At 35.2% G+C, this 23,942-nt stretch overlaps 1 protein-coding gene and 1 pseudogene across 4 annotated transcripts in view; both read right to left on the minus strand.

Moving 5' to 3' along the window:
• The window catches only part of RTN4 (reticulon 4), a 65,290-nt gene that overhangs the window by 32,229 nt on the left and 9,119 nt on the right, over window positions 1–23,942 (minus strand). Inside the window, exons 2-3 of one of the 4 annotated variants that reach the window (XM_036225004.1) lie at window positions 12,899–12,955; window positions 9,831–12,242 (exon numbers count right to left, since the gene is read on the minus strand). The exons of 1 other annotated variant lie outside the window; for it this stretch is intronic. In XM_036225004.1, the coding sequence (XP_036080897.1) occupies window positions 9,831–12,242; window positions 12,899–12,955 (2,469 nt within the window). Of the gene's footprint in view, window positions 1–768; window positions 1,109–9,830; window positions 12,243–12,898; window positions 12,956–23,942 lie in introns of those variants that run through there. 2 more of the 4 variants (XM_036225005.1, XM_016130162.2) reach the window with 2 other exon arrangements.
• Window positions 15,107–15,225, minus strand: LOC118605659 (annotated as a pseudogene).

The raw sequence follows: 23,942 nt of genomic DNA on the forward strand, positions 1-23,942 counted from the left end.
AGCCTACCACCTTCTATGTTTTTTAAATGGCGCATTTAACCATCTATATAATACTTTTAAAATATTCAGTACAGTCAACATTTTACCACTTAAGGGCTTAAATTCTTACACAATGATCCACCTAGACTTGAAAGGATCTGGGCTTTCAAGGGGGAGGAAAGGGATCAAGACCAGTGATTGGTTATTACAAGGACGAAGGTTAGTGACTTAAATATAGACATGCATTACCAACTACTCAGTATACATTTTAAAATTTCAAGATATAAAAAATGTAATCTAATTAAAAGCAGATTGGTAATAACTTTAAAGGATCAATAAGATTTCCAAAGAAGAAAACAAGCTTACTGCAAACCTTTGGATAGAATTTCAACTATACCCAGTCAGCTTTTTAAAAATATACTTAATCACAGAAAATACGTCATTATGGAATACAAAGATAGCTATATAGATTCATCGGACCAAAGTGGCCAACGAATGAAATATGTTAAAGCTATACTGTTAACAATGTGCAAGATTAAAAAATATAACCTAACCAACAATAGGACTGCAAAGATTAAACAGAACAGTGGAAGAGAACAGCATGACATTTTCTCGCACATAACCAAATGTAAAAACACATTTGAAAGAGCTGTTTTAACCCTTTACTCTTAAACCTTTCAGAGGTTTCATTTTCAATCCAAAATATATCTAAACTGCAAAGCGTATTCATAGAAATATATTACTGTTCACATTTAAAAAAATGAATAGAAGGTTAAAAAGCAGATATACCCTTGTCCTTCCAATTTTTCTTCTGACCATCCATCTCTTGTCACGATCTGCCCTCCAGATGCAATTATCAATTATGCATACCAACAAAAAAGCTGTAACTGCAAAAATCTACTCCTTGAGACATGAAATATCCGTTTCCTCAACCGAAGTCTGCAGTCTCCTCTGCTGCACAACTGCAGCAGGACTGAAGTCACCTGACGTCTTCTGGGTGTGGAGCAGTCTGACGCAGTACAATCTGTAACTAGGCTACTAATACTCAGGCACTCCTGCCTTCCTTCTATCTGTTTATATTGTTCCAATCTTTTGTATGTTGCTCATACCAAACAGAGCTACTTTGGGCAGGGGTAGGGGCGGGCTACCAAAAGAAAGAAAAGAGGGTTGTTCTTTTGGCAGTTAACCACTGAGTATACTGAAGTGCACTTAAAGCCACGTACAGGTTTGGGTTTAATTTTTTTTTTTTTTTTGACAGGTGACTTATGCTGCTGGTTTTCAGTTTTATTTAGACTCTAAAATCAGTGCTTACCTGGTAAGATAAAAATGGACTAACCCAAAGAAGGGTAATAGCTTAAATTTCAAGCCTGGGAAATGCTGAGTCTCTTTCTACTTATTAAGACTTAAAAGCATTCAGCACTTTGCACCCTTATGAGGGTTTAAGTAGAGAATCACAAAGTGAAACTATTAATGTTTACTGAATACATGTTACTTCGATTATGGAAACCCAGAGACTTATAAATATACTTATTCTCAATCATTACCTGTTCCAATTCAGTCTTTCAATAAATATCTGTTAGATACCACTGCAGGTACTATTAATAGACTTTAGGCTTGAGGAGAAATATTCATATGCTAATTATATCATTTGATTTAATGATTTAAGACCAAACTAAAATCTAACTGATAAATACAAAAACAAATGTATGTACAGAATTTCTGACATTTTTGTTCAACTTTATATAAAACTGGCATTAATTCCAGTACGGATTATGTATTTACTAATGACCCACAACTGGTTTAACTGATACTACCCTTTGACTAAACAAAAAGGCAACACATAATAAGCTAAAATATTTTTAAATGCCTGATATGATGAAGTATGATAAGTTATGTAGCCTATTTACAAGAGTACATACTTCTTAAGACTAAACAGCTACACTGAAATAGGTATATTTTCTGGAATCTGCTGTAAAACTGTGGGCTACAAAATCCTTAATATCAGAAGTGGCCTGAATATCAATGATTCAGTTCTCTATTTACCTCTCTAACTCCAAACATAACTAGAGCAAATTTTAAAAGAGAGTTTAGTATTCTCAGCTCAAGTTAATATTTAAACTTTATTCACTGGACCCTTGCATAATGTGATATTTGAGAACTCTGTCACCAAGTCATGTCATGGCTGAAAATGTCTGACCTCTCTACGCAAGTCTGAAATCCTAAACTATTCAATAAGTACGAAATATTTCCAAAACGGCATTTTCTAATAATGAATCCTAATAGACCCCTTAAAACTAAAGGCCAATAAATACTTCAACATTAGGATAAAGCATTCAAAAACAGCACCCAAATACTGTTTTCAAGCCAGAGATTACTTTAGTAACAAGAGAGGGGAAAAAAAATTAAAAATTTGATTTCTTGAGAAATGGGTATCTGCCATTTATGCTATTCACATTCTTCTTATACTTAATTTGGTTGGACAATTTTTAAAAATAGAGAGCAAGAAAGTGTAAGAATACGCATTCATCTAAACATTAAATATACTTAACATTAAATATTCGACCTTACATAGTGATATGTAATCTTTCATTTTTATGACCTTTGCTATTTAGACTATTAAAGCTTACAGGGAAATCTAATTCATATAAGTCAAATGAATTTTCCCCATTTCTTTCTTAGAAAAGTTTTACAACTGGAGTTGTTTTAAGTTTGGTAAGCCAACCAAAAGAGTGTTTAAATCTGAAAATCTCGACAGGACAAATTTATTAAAAATATAAAGCCATATGGGCTATGCTTATTGTGAGGACCAAATGAGTTAGTGTATACAAAAAAGGCTTTAGGAACGTGCCTGGCAAAAGTAGGCCCTATACAAAAGCTAGCTACTTACTACTATTATGCTAACAATAACAGTCAAACCACAAAGGAACAATGCCCTTAAAACATATCTAATAAAGCACATACATTTAAGCCATGCAATTCTAGGCAATAACCCAATACCTTTCTAAATATAGGTGCCCCTCTCCAGAAATTATTGGGCTTTGATATATAGTTCTATTAGTCTCCAGCTGAGAAAAAAATATGTATGGATAATATATAGGTCGTATTCCACATTAAATCCCAACTTCGCAGAAAAAGAAACTGTTAAAATCGTTTGTTTCCTTCAACTATTTAATATTTTATTTAAAAAAATGAAAAATTATTTCAGTGACAGTTTTTAAATAAAACAGATAAATCTCCAAATTGCAAAACAGCATTTTGATTATTTCGGACAGGAACCTATTCCCCCTTAAAAGAAAAGGCTTCCAAAGGAGGGGACCATAGAAGATTATTTATAGTGGAAGCAAATAAAAGTGCTGTCTACATTCTAAGTCCTATTGTGTATTGTTGGGAAGAGGGCGAGGAGAAAATACTCCTTTCCTGAACTGAGTATCAACTTCACACAGAACTTTTGAAATCAACTGTTCAAAGTTCCCATTCTTCAATGTCCACATCCCAAGTACCTCTCCAAAGCATGACAAAAACCAATGATGGAAATCTCCCCAAGTACATCCCTAACTCCCTTCCAAAGGGTACCAACCATGCTCTAAAATTCCCTACACTCTGTTTCTTTTTCCATGTCTCAAATCGAAACTCTCACTTTCTTGATACACTTACCTTATTAGAAAAATCTTATATTTAAATCAATTCCACCAAAGAATAAAAGCTCCTTTCTCTATAACCTTCTCATGAAAAGAGGGGGTGGGGGGTGTATGTGTGTAGTTTGTATCAAAGTGGTAGGATTTCAGACAGTAGAGGACTAACCATATTTTGGAATAAGCAGCAAAATGTAAGCTCCAAGACTGCCCTGGCCATCTCTTCCCAGATATTCCTTTTCCATTTTTTTCTTTCCTCTACTTTTAAACCCCAGAGAAACTCAAGTTTTTGTTTGCCTTGTTTTCTTTACAATATTAGAGATAAAAGGCAGTAAGGTGGGAAAGAGGCGGTTATTTGGATTGAGAGCATTACAAAGTTGGGGATTGGTATGTAATTCTTGATCATGAAAATAATTATTTCTACTTTCCGGCAACAGGATTTTTTTTTTTTAACAAAGAAACAATTATAGCTACACAGTAGTTTTAAACTAACTTCAAATTCTAATTATTCTGAGCTATACAAAAGCATAACACTACACATACATCTCATTATTGAAAGGTATTAAATAGCTCTGTTTAATACCATATGCTGTAATATAATGCCCTCTATAGACTAAATTGAAGCACTTCAACATTAACATCTGAATTGAACCTTAAGACATGGAGAAAGACTTGTCTATAAAATAAATAACAACATAAGCTTAAAGTGGCCAAAAAAGAGCATTTTAAAGTCTATAAAAAAATTTCATATAAACTGCTAAAAATGAACACTAAAATCCATAAAGAAATTCAAAGTGTTCAATGAGAACTTAGAAATGCTGATTTCTTGTATAATAATCTAAAATAAACATGCAGCCATTCCAAAAGATCCATTTTTAAATTTGGAATTAAAAAGTTAATGGTTACTATGCTATGAAATCTTTTAATAAAACTTTTGTGTTTTCATTAAAATGCAGAGTTTGAGGAAATTTTTAAGGTAATTTCATAAAGTTTGGAATAGCATGATTCAAGCATTTGTTTGACTCAGTACAATGTGTCAAAATTCAAAATCCTTTTACAAAGTCATTTTTTTATTAAATTGATTAGGGTGACATTGCATACAATTATATAGGTTTTGAGTGTACAATTCAATAATTTTAAGTATACTGTGTGCTCACCACCCAAAGTTAAATTTCCTTCCGTCACCATATATTTGACCCCTTTTACCCTTATCTACCTCCCCACTCATTCCCTCTGGTAATCACTAAACTGTAGTCTGTTATAAAGTCATTTTTAGTGTGAAGCAAATACTCACAACTCACTCACTAAATTTCTCTACCCAACTGAATATATTCCATATGGTCAATTGTAAAGCATTCTATAGACCTCGTTTTCTATCTACAACACTAGATGGCACCAAAACCCATAGTACATACAGCTGATTGTCCTACCCAGGGTATGTAATCTGGCAAAAACGGTGTTCTCAATTTTCTGTGGTCCTATGTTCCCTAGGATTGTTGCCTGGTACTAGAGAGCTAGATCAGATAGAAAGAGGAAAACAACATAACCACTACAAAAAGCATGGGGATAAAATGATCTCTGATCAGAATTCAAAATCGATTTCAAACAGATCAGAAATGTAAAAATAAAACTATAAGTAAATAAGAGTTATAGATTTTCCTATGTGAAAATTTAAAATGTCCACTGAGATGTAAAATAAAATTTCTTTGGAAAACTGTGACATGACAAGAGTTTGCATCCTTTGTATATAAAGAACTCCCAAAATCAGAAAGAGATGAGCATCTAAATTTTAAAATGGGCAAAGGGTATGAACAGGCAATTCACAAAAGAAATACAAATAGCCAATATATATATGAAACATGTTCACCTTTACTAATAATAAAGATCAAAACAGCAAGTTACCACTTTAACCTATCAAACTAATAAAGGTATTGTTTGTTTTAATGTATTGGTGGTGTTAGGAGCCAGGAGTCTCACTATGGAAGGAACAAACATGAAATGAGGGAAGAATGAATCTTCTGGGAAAGGACTGGAAATGGAGGATGTGAACTCGTGGTTTCCTAAGAATGTGCGTGTGCTTGTTTATTTGTATGTATGTATAAAAGCATTTCCTAGCCCTGTCCCCTGGAAGGGCTAAAATGGAAAGACCCCACAGTAGCAAGGAGCACACTTAGACCCAACTCTTCATCTCTAATATCATTCCCCACTAAAGGAATGAGGGATCCCTTAAGAAACGGCTGATCCCAGGGCTGCGAGCAGAACAGGCATAAGAGGAGCCTACGACATTTGGTTATGCTAGGAGGTAAGAAGCGCTTCCTTCTCCACCCCAATGAGGGGGAGCTCTATGTCCCTGAGACAATGTGAAGAGGGGGCCTCCAAATCTGGGACAATTTACAAACAAAATAATTAAGTGCAGTAGTGAATTATAAGCCATCGGTGGGAAAACAGAAATCCAGTGATCCATACTGATCGTTTACTAATTAATTCATGGAAAGAGGGGCTCTCGCTAACAGCAGAATGCCAAGGGTTGATTGATAAATGTAGGAGTGTTGGAATAGAAAAATCATTTTGCCACCATAATGGTAAGGAATGAATCAAGCAAGAATTATCAGTGGATACTACAACTAGGGACAGAATTTTGATGGGGAGCAGAATATTTACATGGTCTCGAAGTGTCACCCCTCGGACTGCTTATTAGTTGTCAGGGAGGAAGAGAGACAGTAATTATACAATAATAAAATCAGGGACCACCTTGACCAGATGGTCAAAATTAACCTCATCAGTGAGGGACTGATGGATAGTGGGGACCTCCAGATATAATATCATGAGAGGGACACTACACATCTTCATTTTGGCCATGAATCCATAACCTCAATCTAATTGTAAAGAAACATTAGACAAACACAAAACGAGGAATGTTCTATTAAAAAGGAAGAGGGGGAAAAAGGGCTTTTGTTTTTTGAAAATGTTAATGTAGTAAGATAAAGAGAGAAATTGTTCTAAATTAAAGGAGCCAAAAGCAACATGATCATTAAATCCAAAACTTGGCAACAGATTGGATCTTATAGTAGAGAACACTAAAAAGGACGTAAATAGGTCAAGCAACACAACTGGAATATGAATGGTAGGTTAGATAAAGTATTGTATCAATGTAGATTTATGAAGTTAATAAGGGGACTAAGGTTATGTAAGAGAATACCCCTTTTGAAACATTTAGAAATAAAACAGAATATAGATAACTTATTCTCTAATGGTTCAGGAAAAATAAGGATGTATTTATGTATTCAAATCTAGTTGTTCTATAGAAAGAGAGATTATAAATGATAAAGCAAATGGAGAAAATTCTAAAAGGTAAATTTAGATGAAGAGTACAAGATATTCTTTGTACTATTTTTATTTTGTAATTTTAATTTTGGGAAGACTGATTTCGAAAGCAAGATGAGCAAGTTATTATGATGCAGAATTCAATCCCTTATGATATTTTTTCATGACATATTTCATCCAAAAATATCAGTATATATTTTGATATGTAATATCCTCTGAAAATTGTATGAAAGCAAGACTTTATAATACCCTCTGAGGGTATTATACCTGGAGGTACCCACTTTTATCCTTGGTCTTCGTCTGCACCATCATCACCATGCTGCTCTGGGCTTCTCAGATGCTTCTTTTCACTGTTTTCTCCTAAACTATTTTACTGGGCTGTTTGAAATCTCCATCCCACTGTGAACCATCTCCCCTAATCTTCAACTTTAATGAACACTCCTGTCACCATCGACCTTCACTAAAACATGTCTCTTCCTTGGCGACACTGCTTTCCTTGCAGAACTCTCTAAACAGAGCCTATATACTACACCGTACTACAGACCTGAGGGAGGGAGGGATGTCAGTAACATTCTCACTCACTACTGCTTCCAGACTACTTCAGAGGCCTTGGGCAAAACTCTTAGCTATTCGACTATGCCATTCTCTCTTTCCATGCTGCTTCTACTTTACCCATTCTGCTGTTTGCCTTGTAGCCCTTTACCAAAGTCTCTTGTCCCTAGCTCCTAATCGTCCTCTCTACTCCAAGTCCTGCCATCATCCTGGGTGATTTCGGTGTCATATAAGAGCAATCCATCATCTTGTCCTCATGGTTTACTTAACCTCACATCTAGCAACCACTCAACTTTTGCCCATTGTCTCATGGCCAAAGCCTGGCCATTATAATCAACCTGGAATACTAAATTCAACATCTCACATACGCACATGCACGCGCGCGCGCACACACACACACCCAACTCCGACTACAACCTCCCATCATTCTGGTATTCATGTTTATTCCTACTACTCGTGGTTCTTAGATTTAATATGGACCTCAAGTTCTTTGATCTTCTATTCTATCAACTGCATCTCCTCCCCTCTTTACATTCTTCTGCTTGAAAGTCTATCACTTCAAACTACTCTATCACTATTACCCTCAACTTCTTTCATTCACTGTCTTTTCATTGGGTCATCTAGCAAAACACCACTTTTTGTATTCTCTGAACCCAAACCCAGGCTGTTGGACACAGTTAAAGAAAAGTCACCTTACCACTCAGACCACCCTTCAACCTTGACTGGTCTCTTAATGCAATGCTTTTGTCTCTCTACTCAGAAGGTATTTCAGACCTCTGCCACCCAAGCATTTTCCAGTTCATTCTCAACAAATGACCAAACATGCTGTTTTAAAGAACATAAACCATTAAACAATCCAGCAACTTCCAGCCATAAAACCCTTTTGTTCACTACAATCGAAGTACTTCAAAAACTTTCCTCCTCTACAAGCTAATTATTCCACTGAGTTCTGGATCTCATCTCATCCCCTCCTGACTCTCTATAAGTACCTTTCATTAGATTTTTACTCTCATCTTTAAAAAAAAAAAAAAAAAAACACTCTTAATCAACCCCATACTCTCCCTTGTTAACACTCTCCACATTCTCAAACTTCTTAAAAATTGTCAACATTCAGTATCTATTTGCTCAAGTCCATTCGTTCCTCACCCCTAGCCCTGCCCACTCACACCACCTGCCACTGTCAGGCCAACACTCCCTCTCCTTTTCTGACAAATTCTCAATCCTTATCTTAACTGAGCTAGTATGTGACAATGTTGACCAATCCTTCCACCTTTAAATCCCCTTCTCTTGGTTCTCCCCAGCTGGTCTCTGCAGCTTTAATTACTATCGCTAAGCCCATGGGAAATATACACATATAGCCAAGGTCTCTATCAGGAGCTTCGTAGGCATAACACCCAACACTTCTTTGTGCCCTCTACCTTAACACACCAACATGTTCAACACATACTTATCTTCTTAAAATCCGCTTTATTCTCGCATGTTCCCTAACGCAGGTCTTCATACTGCCATCCACGTATTTGCATGTTTGAGACATCTTTAACTCTTCCCCTTATCCTTCATGTCCATATCCAATCAAGCACCGTATCATCATGCTTGACCCACTGCCTTCGCAATCTCCTTTCTTAGATCATAGCAACAATCTCTAACCTGGTCTCTCCGCCACCAGTGCTGCATAAGCACACTCAGTAAAATACACATCATCACTACATATTTTTATAAAAAACAGCTAAATTAGAATGTTAAATAAACAAACACACAAATTAGGTAATGGGAAATGCAATCAAAAGAAAAAATGAGAATAAGTAATTTAAGAAGAATTCATAATAGCATACCTCAACTTACACTTTTCAACAAAATTTGTAATACTCAGTATTTGTAATGATACATATTACTGGATAATACTGCATTATATTGAAATATCAGAAACATTACAAGAATGTTCTTTCATTAAAAATTTAAAATGAATTTGTTTCTGGGAAAACAAAGTAAATGCATCTAAAAATATAATTTTTTAATACCTCTTGCTCTCCATGCTTTCAGGAAACACTGAAGCAAAATAAAAGAAATAGACACTGAAGCCAATTCTATTTTAAAAAAAAAAAGTTTCTGGTTCCCTGGTGTAATATATAATCACCAACAATTAATTGTGTGGAAAACTTAAAAGCAAGGGTGAATGATGAGTACGTAAAAGGGGTAGAAAAAGCACTAAAACCTTTAACTGAGAAGGTAGAATTCTTATCAATGTGATATACTAGACACTATAAATGTAACATACTACACAAAATGTAGTGGAATGTTGCAAAAGATAGCAAGCAAGCACAAAACACTGTATTGACTGATTACCTGAAGTTTTACTCAGCTCTGCTGAAAATATAGCAGATGGTGATCTGTTCTCTTTTTCTGTACCAGAAGGAAGTTTTTTCTCTGCTTCTTTAACAAGAACTTTGGGTTTAACTATACTACCTATCTCTGTTTGAATAGCCAGAGCAGAAGCATCTGGAGGCAGTAAGGGCATCTTTGAAATATCAGATCTATCTTTAGAGACTTCATCTGGGACATGGACTTTATCTTCACTTTTACGTTGCACATTCTTGAAAATAAGGTCTTGGGGTAATTCAGAGCAAGGCAATGAGCCAGCTCCATCCTGGACATCAGCAATTTCCTTTTTGTGGGATACTTCTAGGTCAGTGTATTCCCTGGCATATTTAGAAGAATCAGTTTTAGAACTGATAAATGGAGGGAACTCATCTATAATCTCAATTGGAGATGAATCTGAAAATGTTTCACTATCTCTTATCTTTGCTTCCTTAGCAATAAATAAGCCATCACTTGAATAAACTGCAGTATTGAGATCCTCCATCTGCAAAGGAATTTTCTCCCTTTGGGTCAATGGTGAAACTTCACCAGGTGATAAGGTATCTTTTGTGGTGTCTAAATTGGGCTGAAGAGATTCCAAATATGGCTTCCCCCCCTTAGGTGGTGGTGAAGCACCGAGTTTTTCCTTATTTTCATGTTCTGTCATTAACTCAGATGAAGTTTCAACAAAATTCTCTTTCACAAGTATCGTAGCTTTATCTTGTTTTTGTGGAACTTCAGGTATTGAATCATCACTAAATAAGTCGACTGGTTCAGAATCAGGTGAGGAATCTTCGATGAGCTCAGAATGATCAGGCGCTGGCTGTGCAACTTTTGCTATTTCTGAATAATTAGAGAAATCTGGAGTTGGTTCAGTAGAGAGCTTTGTTTCTTTAATTAAATCACATGCAATAGATATATAAGGAGCTTCTGTTTCTTGAACAGCCACGTTAACACTTTCAGGCTCTTTAATTTCTTCCTTTGTTCCTGATACTTTCTTTAGTGATACATTCACAGCCTCTTCATATGGTGGTGGATTTTCAGGCTCGAGTTTCATGCTTTCATAATTAACTGAAAGGGGAGCTTCTAATGGTGATGAACTGGGCTGCGCTGCAGAAGCACCAGCACTAGGAACTACAGAATTTAATGGTGCTTCCATAACAATGTCAGGCAAAACTGGTGAAGGAGTAGCTTCAGATTCTTCGAATGATGGGCAAAGCTGTGCTACAGGGTACAGTGACTCCTGCACAGCTTCTGACGTTTGAACCAAGTCCATTTTTGTTTCAAAAGCAATCTTTGTCCCTACAGTTTCATTCAATTCACTTCCACATGCTTCCTGTACTAAATCTGGGGTTAGACCTTCAGGCATGTTTGCCACGACTTCCTCAGTCACCTTTGATAAATTATCTGCTGTGACATAACCTGTCTCAGAATCTTGTGTTGCTACAAGGAAAGGGTTCGATGATTTAATGCTAATATTCTTCTCTGTTACAATCTGGGCCTTTTTTTCTTCTATTTTTTTTTCATCTGTCTTATTTTCTGAAGTATGATCTTCCAATAAAGGAAAAACATTTGTTGAAATGCCTTCAGTTGCTTTTGGGTTAAAGGGAGCACATGTGATATATGCTCCTGAACCATCTTTTACAGCTTCTGGTGTACTGGGAAAAGAAATATCATCATTACTGCTTTCACTATCTCTTTCACGATTTGTTTGCTCAGTGCTATCTGCAAAACATTTCTTCTCCACTTTACTTTCCAACTTGCTCTCTGTACTACCTGCAGTAGCCAGCACATCACTATCTTGCTTATAAATATCTTTTACTTCCCATACTCGTTCAAATGGTTTGAAGTCTGCATATTCCTCCCTCATTGGCGCTCCTGCTATGACTCCCTTTTCCTTAAAACTGTCCTTCGTTTCTTCTGGAGACATAACTGTGTTCTCTTCTTTAATCAACTTAGTAAGGGCTACAGGTGGCTCTTGTTGATTACGAAGGATGTTACTGCTAACTAAATCCTCCTCTTCATCTTTATTCTTCACAATCATTTCTTCCCTAAGGTTTGCGACTGTTACAGCAGATTCTGCTTTTGGAGAGACATTGAATGACGATCCCATTTCTGAATATTCCAATTCTGAAACCTCAGTTAAATCTCTGTCTACAAATGGATTTTTTGCCTTCTCTGAAAACTCTTTAGAAGCTTCATTTGAAGTTTCTTGCAGTATTCCTTTGGTGGGTAATACTGCTGGTAAATTACCAAGGTATTCATGTTCTTTAAAAGAAGCAGCTGAGAGGGGAGATAGAGAAGGAAGAGAAGCAGCAGTTTCAAGCAGGACAGATGGGAAATCCTCTTGACCAGTGGAAACAGTGTTACCTGGCTGCTCCTTCAAGTCCATAATTTTTTCTGTGATTGTGGACAGAAAGGAAAGTTAGAGAAGGCCAGTGTCCTCAGAGTTAATGCAAGTTTTATGACAGATTCAAAGGTGTTAGTAAAGACTTAATGTTAACTAAAACTAAATGGCAACAACGTTTAATTAATAACAAGTAGACTTGAATCATTACTAAAAAATTAAAGCTATTGTTCAATAAAACCTGTGTATGGCTACAGAAGCAATTATATGCTATGCAAAGATGTAAATCAGGTCTGAGAAAAACCTCAAGTATAATCACCGAAAAAGCTACTTTCTAGTTTTAGAGAAAGAAAATCTGAAGAGAGTTTGACAGTATAGAAAAGAAAGGGCATCGAATAACTAAGTGCCACAGAGTGACATTCATTCACGTGAAAGCCTTTTAGCTATTAAGTAAATTTTATTTGGAGAAATGGAATAGTCAATATGTAAATGTAAATCAGGGGTCCAAGAATTCCTTACCTATTTCCAATTATTAATCAGGTTCTGCCCATTTCTCCCTCGGACATAGCATATAAAATGCAATTTCATTGTTTAGTAAACAAACATTCTTGGAACCCTGTTAATTTTTAGTAAATTCAAACTACTCTGTATAGAGTTAACAAAACTAAAGAGAATACACAGAGCATAAAGGCTAGCAGAAAGAACTTGCCTGCAGAGGAGTGTATCACAGGCTCAGATGCAGCAGGAAGAGCAAAAAGTGTCTCATCTGAAAAACAAATAGAATATAACCTCAGCAGAAATAAAGACAGAGTTGGGAAGAGACGAAAGATAAGAGGAGCAAGCAAGCGTTCAGTTTGTAATGAGTTAACACAAAACTTCGTCTACAAAGAAAAGGCCAAGATGGAAAGGGAAAAGCAGTACCGTCAGTAGTACCATTAATTCAATTAAATTATCACATATATATATTATAAAGTTGATTAAATGATATCCATAGAACCTACATTTTTCAAGAAGCAACAATATATTCTATGTTACAAGAAATGTCATGAACCAAAATGGCTTTAAGATACTATTCTTCTTTTAACATACCACATCCAAAGCTTTTACTCAATTTCAGATCGATTATCTTGTCCTAATAAAGCCAAAAACTTTAAAGATGTATATGAATAAAATAACTACACTTGCTTAATCTTTTTTTTTTATTGGGATATCTTTAATATCCATTTGTTCTCTGAAAGAATACTTTCAGAGAATCATGAATTTTCTTATTCCAGGTTGCCAATCTTTAAAGAAAAATATTCTAACAGTCATTGCACACTGTTATTTGAAGATATTAGTCCTACATAGCATTGTCCAAATTACTAAGAAACTACTAATTATCATTATTATCATCAGTCTTATTTTGTTTAAAATCAACATAGAGATCTACTTGTTATTCCGAGTCCTTTACATGCAAGAACTCACTTTACTCCTTATAACCCTATCGCTACAAGCGTTGCTATTAATGTCCCCCATTTAACAGATTTTTTAAAAATAAGCAACTGAAACAAGTTAAGTAACTCACTTAATATACAACTAGTGAGACTCAGACACTATAACTCCAGAGCCCATTTTCTTAACCACTATATGCAATATGTTACGGACTAAATGTTTGTGTCCCCCAAAATCCGTATGTTGAAGCCCTAACCTCCACCATGATAAGTATCTGGAAATGGGGCCTTTGGGAGGTAATCAGGGTTACACAAAGTTACATGGTAGGGCCATGGCAGGATAAGATTAGTGCCTTTATTAAGAAGAGACACCAGAGAACTTGCTCGTGCCGTGAGACAACACCCGCCCCACTCTCACTCCTCCCTCTCTGTGCAGGCGCGCACACACATCGTGTGAGCACACAGTGGACAGCAGCCACATGGAAGCCAAGAGAAGAGGCCTCAGAATGAAACCCACCTAGCAGCACCTTGACCTTAGACTTCTCAGCCTCCAGACTGTTAAGAATAAATCTGTTGTTGAAACCACCAGTCCTTGGTATTAGTGGGCCCAAGCCCATTAATACACTGTAAATTGTTCTAATCCTCTTGGCACACTGTCATTTTATACCTCCAGTTCGGAGATCCTGAGCTAAAGACTTCTGTAGTTTAGAGAAGGCCTCTACTAAAACACAATTTGAAATAGCTTGAGGGATGACAGGAAGGTATTCCTTTGGTGGAGAGAACCTGATAAATCTGGGCACTTCTAGCTGGAAGGACAAGCTAGACAAGACTGATCAAGTGGAAAAAAAAAATCAAAGAGATGTGGCTACCATGGATATGGTACTTGTCTTCCAAGGGTATATTACCCTTGGTGAATAGGGGAGTTAAATTCACAATGTCAGGTAAGTTTTACGTAAATCCACACTGGGGATATCATACTTAAAGAATTCTTAGATGAGGTGGTGAGGGGATATCCATGATATTAAAAGGGTGTTAACAACCTAGATCTACAGGTTGGACAGGACACCTGTCCAAACCAGGACATCATGCCTTCTAAGATTTTACAAAATGTACACATGTTCACACTTTTTAAAGATGGCTTGCTATGTGATCTTAGTTAATTTACAGTTTCTCATGTGTAAAATGAGGGAGCCTGAAAATTATTTTCAGTTAAAACGATTATATAATCTTGTATAAAACTGCAATTTAGGGGATGTTAAAGAGCAAAACCAAATAATTACACAGCTGTTCCATCTAAATAAAAGACAGCAAATTCTTAAAACAGTTGTCTTTTCATCTAGACTACACAGGTAAAAACCACTAATTCAGGGGTCATTTTACTTGGAAAATAAACTAGAAACATTTTACCATTAAAATAAAATGAAAACAAACTACATCTAAAACTGCTCCAATAAATTTAAAGTTTATTTTTGTTGTTGTTACTTTTATGCCTACAACACCTGGTCTTCCTAAGTGGTCTCCCATCCAAGTACTAACCAGGCCTGACCCTGCTTAGTTTTCAAGATCAGACGGAATCGGGCTTGTTCACAGTAACATGGCCATATATGAATATTTTTTAACTACATCCTTATTCATATCTAGTACAGGATCTCTCTTATAATAAAAACTATATTCTTGGCATCTAGCCAAGTGAAAAGTTTTATATACTAATTTATATTCACTAAATTTCAAAGAGAGAAAAAAACCTCACTTTTTGAAAAATGAGATTCACTCTAAAATTAACCACAAAACAAACACTACATTTCTAAAAGCATTCATTAGAAAAAATATCCAGAAGAGGTCACACTACCGTTTGGCCTTCAATTAGAGAGTTGCTCAGACTCCCACTAAAGCAATGATGGATGGATCATGAGATCAAATCGCTTGGGTTCAATTCCCAGATCCATCCATTACCACTGTGCCACCCTCACTTCCACATCTGTAAAATAAGGATAATAATAGTAGCTACCTCAAAAAACATTGTGAGGGAAGGACATGAGAAAGAAAAAGAAACAATAACTTGCCCTAAATTACCAAACCAGGAGGCCAGAGAGCCTGGCTTTAAACAGGTCTAACTCATAAGATCACGTGCTTTATTTTATCTTCCAAGGAAAGTGTTTATGCATAAGAGTACAACAGGTGTAAATTCTTCTCTTTTTTGATTATTTTTTTACTCTAAATCCCCATGACTGTTTTGTAACTACTAGTTTGTACTTCTTCATCCCTTCACCTTTTTCACCCAGCGCCCCAAATCCCCTCCCCTCTGGCAATCACCAGCTTGTTCTCTGCATATCAGTTTCACAAGTTTATATCTCCTGAAGCAAGATAAATTGTCATCTACATACCCTGTAATTCATCTGAAATATCTGACTAATTGCTTCTCTATAAATGACATTCATAGAGACATTAATGCTGGCCAGGCACATTTAATCCTGATATTCCTTTGATAGTGAAAACCAGCCTGTCAAGTAGGTACTACTGTTATCCTCATTTCATAAATGAGGAAACAGGCATAAAAAGGCCAGGTAACCTGTCCCGAGTCACAAAACTCAAAGTGATGGATCTGAGATTTGAATTCAAGCGGTTTACCGGTTTACAAGTCCATACTCTTCCTTTAACCGGGGCAGTTAAATACTTCTATATCATAAACAATCAAATTCTAAGGCTAAAACAACTGAAAATTATTTGTTTTGAAAAAAAGTTACTGATTTTAGATTAGTCTTCCTTTGACTATAAAGAAAAAAAATCCTTTCACAAATAAACTTTTAAAATGAGGGATACTATAATAAGCAAAAAGCATAATATTTTGAATTACTATATGTACACCTACATTATTAGGCTTAAAAAAAGGTAAACTCCCCCTTCTATGATCCACTCATAATGCCAAATTCTAATTAATGAATGAAATCAAAATGCTAATCATCAACCTCATTTGTGTTATTGTGGTCAGAAAAATATAAAGAACTTAATTATAACCATACTAAGTAAAAATATAGTGGCATATTTAAAAAGAAAAAAAGGAGAGAAAAAGCTTTCACTAAATAACAGGCAAAAGAAAAGCCAGAACTTTCCTATTAAGTCTCTCCACTCTGCTGCCATCACATTAATATTCCTAAAAAGACAATTCTACATATTATCTTGCTCAAAAACATTAAAAGCTTCCAGTTAACCAATGAATTATACCTAAACCCTTAGATAAATAAGGCCCTGCACCATATGGCCCCACCTTAACTGTCTAAACTTATCTCCACAGCTCCTCACAGGTCATCTATGCTAATCAAACATGATTCTTCATAACCAAACCCATGCTTCCCCTTCCTGCATATCTGAATGTTGACAACAAGTAACGCTCAAATTCGCCATACTCAGCCTTAATTTCTTTGCAAAACATATCCATCCTTACCTTTTTTTGTTAATCTTCTACATGTCCAGTTACCTAAACTCAGAATTGAGTAAATTATTCAAAGTCAAAAGCTAGTTAATGACAAAGCTAAGAATATAATTTAACCTTTTCACTATTATCAGATATATGTCCTTATCACCCTCTGTAAAATGAACACAATCACTAAACTACTTATAATGACAGTATGAAAGATGAGCACCATTCACAAAACAACTTTTTCCATATGATCTATTCCTCATGTGGCCCTAAGGCTAGCATTCATTTCCTTACCTAAGCCTAAATCTAGAATGTAAATTTAGACCAGTCACAGGGCTACATATTTTGAATGCTATTTACTTCCATCACACAAGAATCAGTTTCAAAATTAAAGTTCACTAAAGAGACTTTTTTTAAGTAAATCACTTTGAAAAAGTAAAAAATGGCTTTTTAAAAAATTTATTTATTTAAATTAGTTTCAAGTATACAGTACATTGTTTAGATATCTATATAGTTCATAAAACAATCCCCGCCCCAATTGCTCCCTCCCTCCCCTGTCCCTCCACCTAGCCAACATACTAATGCTAATTGCATTCCCTCTGCCAGGCATGACCAATTGTCAACTACTAATTTGTACTTTTTTAACTCTTCAACCCATTTTTCCAGCCCCCCTAACTACCTCTCCTCTATTTGTCACCAAATTGTCCACTATATTTGTGAGCCTGTTTTTTGATTAGTTTGTTCTTTTTGTTCCTTAGATTCTGCATATAAGTGAAATTACATGGTGTAAAAGTGGTATGGCACTTTTTAATTTATTACTAGTCAATTAAAAAAATATACATTATCACGAGCTCACCAATGTCTACATATAACTGAGTATTTTCCTTGACATGTTTATTTCAAAAAAAAAAACCTATTTATCAACCAAACATGTAATTGGTCAGTAAAATCATGCATAATTTATAAAACAAGGAAAATAAACTGCACTTTAAAACCATAAAGAACTGCTTCTAGCTATGAGAGTAATTATATCAGACTAACCTTTCCAACAGAAGTGTAAAACTAGGCAAAATATATGAAGCAACTGTCTTGAGACACTGGGCAATAGGCACTACAGGAAGGAGAGTGAGGCCTGAGAAGAGGGAAGCACAACAGATAAGTGGCCTGGCTTTCTGCCTGAAGGCACTTTCTACAACACAGGGAAGAAGAACCCAAGAATAGAACCCAAGAACCCTGTGCTCTTGCTGAGCTGAGGAGACAGCTGAGTTACCTGGAATTTGTGGGGCAGAGTAATAAACAAAGGTACGCTACATAGGAAAGGAGCTCCAAAAATCTGGGCAGGGGTTCCCTTTAAATTTTTGGCCTTTCCCTTCAAATACACAGCACAGAAATCTACGATAGAGTTGTGAGCTGAATGGATATTCTAAAGGTCAGACTGTGCTAGAAGAGCCGACCTAAAATTTTGACCAGAGTAGAGAGATCTCACTGAACATCCCCCGCCTCAAGTATAAATGTGAAACCCCAGAAAAGGAACACCTGAAGAGGGGGACTACTCTAACCCTAAAGTAAGGGATTCTCTAGACCAAGAGTCAACAAAATACGGTTCGTGGGCCAAACCTGGATTGAAAGATAGCCATATCACTCATTTATGTATCGTCTGTGGCTACTTTTGCAGTAAAATGGGTAAATAGTATTTAAGACAGAAACTGTTTAACCCACAAGCCTAAAATATTTACTACTTGACACTTAAAAAGTCAGCAGACCCCTGTTCTAGACTCACCTTAACATTAAAATCAAGACTTGAAAAGATTAAGATGATTTGCCAGCAAATTAACTGCCTGACAGAACTAACACCACACCCATGACAACCAGTATAAAATAAAAAATTACTGGACATGAAAAGAAGAAAATATAAGAATAAGAAAAAAGTCAAAATAAACACAGAAATGATATAGATTTTGGATTTGCAACCATTAAAATATAAATTAAAATAGCTATTAAAGCATTCCTAAGTATATACAGTAACAGATACACATAATGAGTGAACAGAGAATTTTGGTAGAGAAATATAGACTAAAAAAGGAACCAAATGAGATTCTATAACTGAAATTATATTAAGTGAAAGAAAAATTCACTAGAGGGGCTTAAGAGCAGATCGGACACTGCAGATCAATAAGCTTAAAGAAAGCAACAGAAAGAAACTGCTCAAACTGAAGTACAATAGAGGGAAAAAAAGGTCTGGGGGAAAAAAGAATGAACACAGCCTCAGGGAGGACCTGTGAGATAATCAAGCATTGAATGTGTATGTAATTGGAATCCTACCCAAAAGGCAACAATGACTGATGAAGAGAAAAAGAGAGGAAGAAAAAAAAAAAAGAATTAAAGATAATGGACTAAAACTTGAGAATTGTGATGGAAAATACCAACTCACAGATCCAAGAAACTCAAAGCAGCATAAATACAAACCACAAAGAAATCCAGTGTAGAGATCAAATTATTGAAAATCAAAGATAAAAAAAAAATCTTAAAACAGGAAGATGGCAAGGGAACAATGTAAGAATGACCTGCCTTCTCATTGGAAACAATGTAATCCAAAAAACGGACAGCTTTAAAAATAATGAAAAAACTGACATCCTAGAATTATATACAGTCATTCATCATAATTCACTGACTCTCTATTTGGAAAAATTTGTTTACTCCCTAAATCAGCAATACCCAAAAAAATACAGCAACAGACATAAGCAGAGTAGCAAAACATTATAGTCACCCAACACACGTTTCCAGCTGAGGTCAAATAAGAAAATCCTATGTCTTCTTGTTTCAGCTCTCAGACTGTGAACAAGCACTGTTTTTCCAAGCTATTTAGTACCATGTTTCTTGACATTTTTGTGCTTTCTGTTGGTAATTTTGATGTTTAAACTAACCCCTAAGCATAGTGCTGAAGTGTTGCCTACTGTTCTTAGCCACAAGAAGGCTGAGATACACCTTACAGAGAAAATAAACGTGTTAAAGATGAACTTCATTGAGGCATGAGTTTACAGCACTGTTGGCCATGAGTTCAATGTTAATGAATCAACAATACCTATTAAATAAAGTGTCTTTAAATAGAAACACACATAAAACAAAGTTATGTATAGATCAATTTTTTAAAATGCTATGACTAAAGGTTCACAGGAACCTAACCCTGTATTTCCCTAGGGGCAATAATTCAGTATTTTAATTCAATGTTTTCTGTGACTTTATAAAACATAACTACTGTGCATAACAACATTGAGTGTATTCATCAAAACTATTCTTGAAAAATAAAGATATCAGATAAACAAAATATGAAAACAAAAGCTGAAAGAAATGATCACTAAGAGACCTGCACTACAAGAAATGTTAAAAAAAAAAGTTCTTCAGACTTTAGGAAAATAACACCAGATAAAAACCTGGTTCTTCACAAAGGAACAAAGAATGGCAAAATGGTAACTATATGAGTAGACATAAAATATTCTCGTTTCTTAATTTCCTTAGAGAATAACTGATTTTTGAAGCTCAAAAAATTACAATATGTGATATTTATAGAAAAAATTTATAGAAGCAAAATATAAGACAATAAAAGCACAAAGGATGAAAGGGATACACAGAAGCATAAAAGGACAAACAGCAGAAACAAAGAGAAAACAGACAAATGAATTATATTAATAATAACAATGAATCTAAATGGCCCCAGTTAAAAGGCCGAGGTTTTCAGACTAGATAAAAACCCTATTATATGCTATTTACAGGACACACACTTTAAATATAAAAACACAGGTAGGTTAAAGGATATGTCATCCAAGGACTTAGCCTACAAAATCTGGAGTAGCTATATTAATGTCTAGCAAAGCAGATTCAAAGGCGAAGGAGAATTACTTTGAGATTATTAGAGATAAGGGCGGGGGGAGGATCTGAGAATGATAAAGAAGTAAATAACACTAAATGGATATATCAACTCTAAAGATGTATGGGAAAGGTAAACAGGAAATACATGAAGCAAAAACTAATGGAAGACAGACAAATCTATGATTTTTAACAGCTCTCAGTTATTTGATAGACTACAAACAGATTAGTAAGGATATAGATATTTTGACAACACTAGCAATGAACTAAACTGACTTTTATAGAGCACTACAAACGACAAGAGAATACACATTCTTATCAAATCCACATGGAACATTCACCAAGACAAACCATTTCCAGGTCTATGATACAAGTCTCGATAAAACTTAACAAGACAAATCAGTGTTCTTCGGTCACATGAATTCCACTGAAATCAGAAGATAAAAATATCTGGAAAATCCCCAAATGTTTGGAAAGTAAACTACAAAATTCTAAATAACCCATGGATCGAAGAATATATTAGAGGGGAAACTGAAGAATATTTTAAATAAAATAATGAAAATTTGTGGGATACACCTAAAGCAGACCGAGAGAGACATGTATAGCTCTAAATGATTTTAGAAGAGTTACATTCAAAGAGCTTCCACTTTATGAAACTAGAAAAAGAAGAGCAAGTTAAATCCAAATAAGTAGAAGAAAATAAAAAAAGCAGAGGAAAAAAAACAATGTTATAGGAAACAAGCAAACAATAGAGAAAAATTCTTTGAAGAGATCAACAGAATAGATAATCCCTAAAACAATCAAGAAAGAGATGAAAACGAGTATTGGAAATAAAGAAGGACTATCATTACAGATCCTAAAAAATTAAGGAAATAATATGAACAAGTTTACGTCAATAAATAAGACAACTTAGATGAATGGACTAATTCCTTGATGTATATTCATCAAGATAAAATAGAAGAATTCCTTGAAAGACATACATATCCAAAACTGACAGAGCAGAAATAGAAAGTCTGAAAATCCCTGTATTATAATTACTATACTTGCAATTTAAAATCATCTCCACAAAGAAAATTCCAAGCCCAGATGGCTTCGCTAGTAAATCCTATAAAATCTAAGGATGCTTATACAAACTCAACATATAAAAAGCAAACACTTCCCAAAACATTTTATAAACTTATGCATTAATGCCAAAAACAAGGACATTACAAGAAAATAAATTTACAGAAAAATATCCCTTACACACAAAAATCTTTTACAAAATATTAGCAAATGGAATCTAGCAATTCATAAAAAGTATACTCATTACCAAAAGGGGTTTAATGGCAGGAATACAAGACTGGTTCAACATAGCAAAAATGCAGCTAACATCATACTTAATAGTGAAAGACTAAACAAACCCTCAACATAGAAAAAAGCAAAGAATTTTTACACCTTTTACAGTACTTGCCTTCTTAGAACATTTATAGCATAAAGATGAGGGAAAAGTGAAACAATCTTAACCTGCAGACAACAGGACTGTTAGAAAATCCTAAAGGTTAAAACAAATCTACTAAACCCTACTAGACTTAATGAATTAATTTAGGAAGGATTATAGGACTGATATAAAAGCAGTATACAAAAAAAAAAAATCATGTATTTCCATATACTAGCAACTAACAGAAAATAAAATTTTTTAACTATTATCATTTATAACAGCAACAAAAAACCAAAATACATATAAATAAATTTAAGAACAGAAATTCAAAACCTCTACATTGAAAACTACAAAACATTACTGAGAGAAATTAGAGAACACCTAAGTATTATATACATATATCTCATGTTCATGGACTGGAAGACTTTTTTTTTTTTCAAGAAAGGGTTCTCTTAGCTCCTTGTGTTTGTGCATTGCACATCTTACAAGCAGAGGAATGGAGTACTGACTGCCTTTCTTCCTATCTTTTCAAAGATGCTCATATAGCAAACAGCCTTGGAGACAGACAATGTCTTCCTCTTGAGCAGGTAGGCATGCTTATTGTAGAGTATAAGATTCAGTTTCTCTAAGCCCAAGGTTGCTCTCCTGTAATATAACCCGCAGTACGTTCAAGAGTCACTTGGCCTTTCCCATGATGCCCTATGAAAAATAGGACTCAGGGAACCTATACAAGAAAATGCTGATACTCTGGCCATTATCATTGCTGTGAGTAATAAAGTCGCTTACCTCTGACCCAGGCATCTGTATCTTATTAGCATCCAAAAAACTATGGCAAACTAAACCCTAAGATGTCAATTCTCCCCACACTGATCTCTGGAATCAACCTAACACCAATCGAATTCCCTGCAGGCATTCTATAGAGATGAACAGGTTGATCCTAAAATGTACAGAAATACAAAGGACCTACAAAAGGCAATGTTGAAGGAAAACAAAAACAAAAACAAAAACAAAACTTGTAGTCACCCTACTTGATTTTAGACTTAAAGTTTACAATAATCAAAGCAGTCTAGTAAGGACAGACTAACAGACCGACAGAACAAAACATATATAGATGTCCCCAACTCATGATGGTTCAGTGTAGGGTTTTTTGACTTCATGATGGTGCGAAAGCAATACACATTCAGTAGAAACCATACTTCAAATTCTAAACTTTGTACTTTTTCTGGTGATGCTGGTCAGTGGCGACGCACACTGGGGAGCGACCACTCTCAGTCCAGCATACCATCAGGAGGGCAAACAACTGACATTCTACAAGTGCATTCACTGTTAGACAATTCTGCCCAGCTGTAGGCTAACATGTAAGTGTTCTGAGCACATACAAGGCAGGCCAAGCTAAGCTATGGTGTTTGGCAGGTTACATGTATTAACCACATTTTTGACGATATTTTCAACTTGCCATGGGTTTATGGGACAGAACCCCACTGTAAGTTGAGAGACATCTGTATACATAAACAGACACTTACGTGGTCAACTGATTTTCGACAAAGGCACAAAAGCAATCCAATAGAGAAAGAAATTCCTTCCAAAAATTTCTGCTGAGACAACTGAATATCTATGTAGTAGA

The sequence above is a fragment of the Rousettus aegyptiacus genome, unplaced genomic scaffold, assembly GCF_014176215.1.
Source record: "Rousettus aegyptiacus isolate mRouAeg1 unplaced genomic scaffold, mRouAeg1.p scaffold_m13_p_7, whole genome shotgun sequence".
In the NCBI taxonomy this organism is placed as follows: domain Eukaryota; kingdom Metazoa; phylum Chordata; class Mammalia; order Chiroptera; family Pteropodidae; genus Rousettus; species Rousettus aegyptiacus.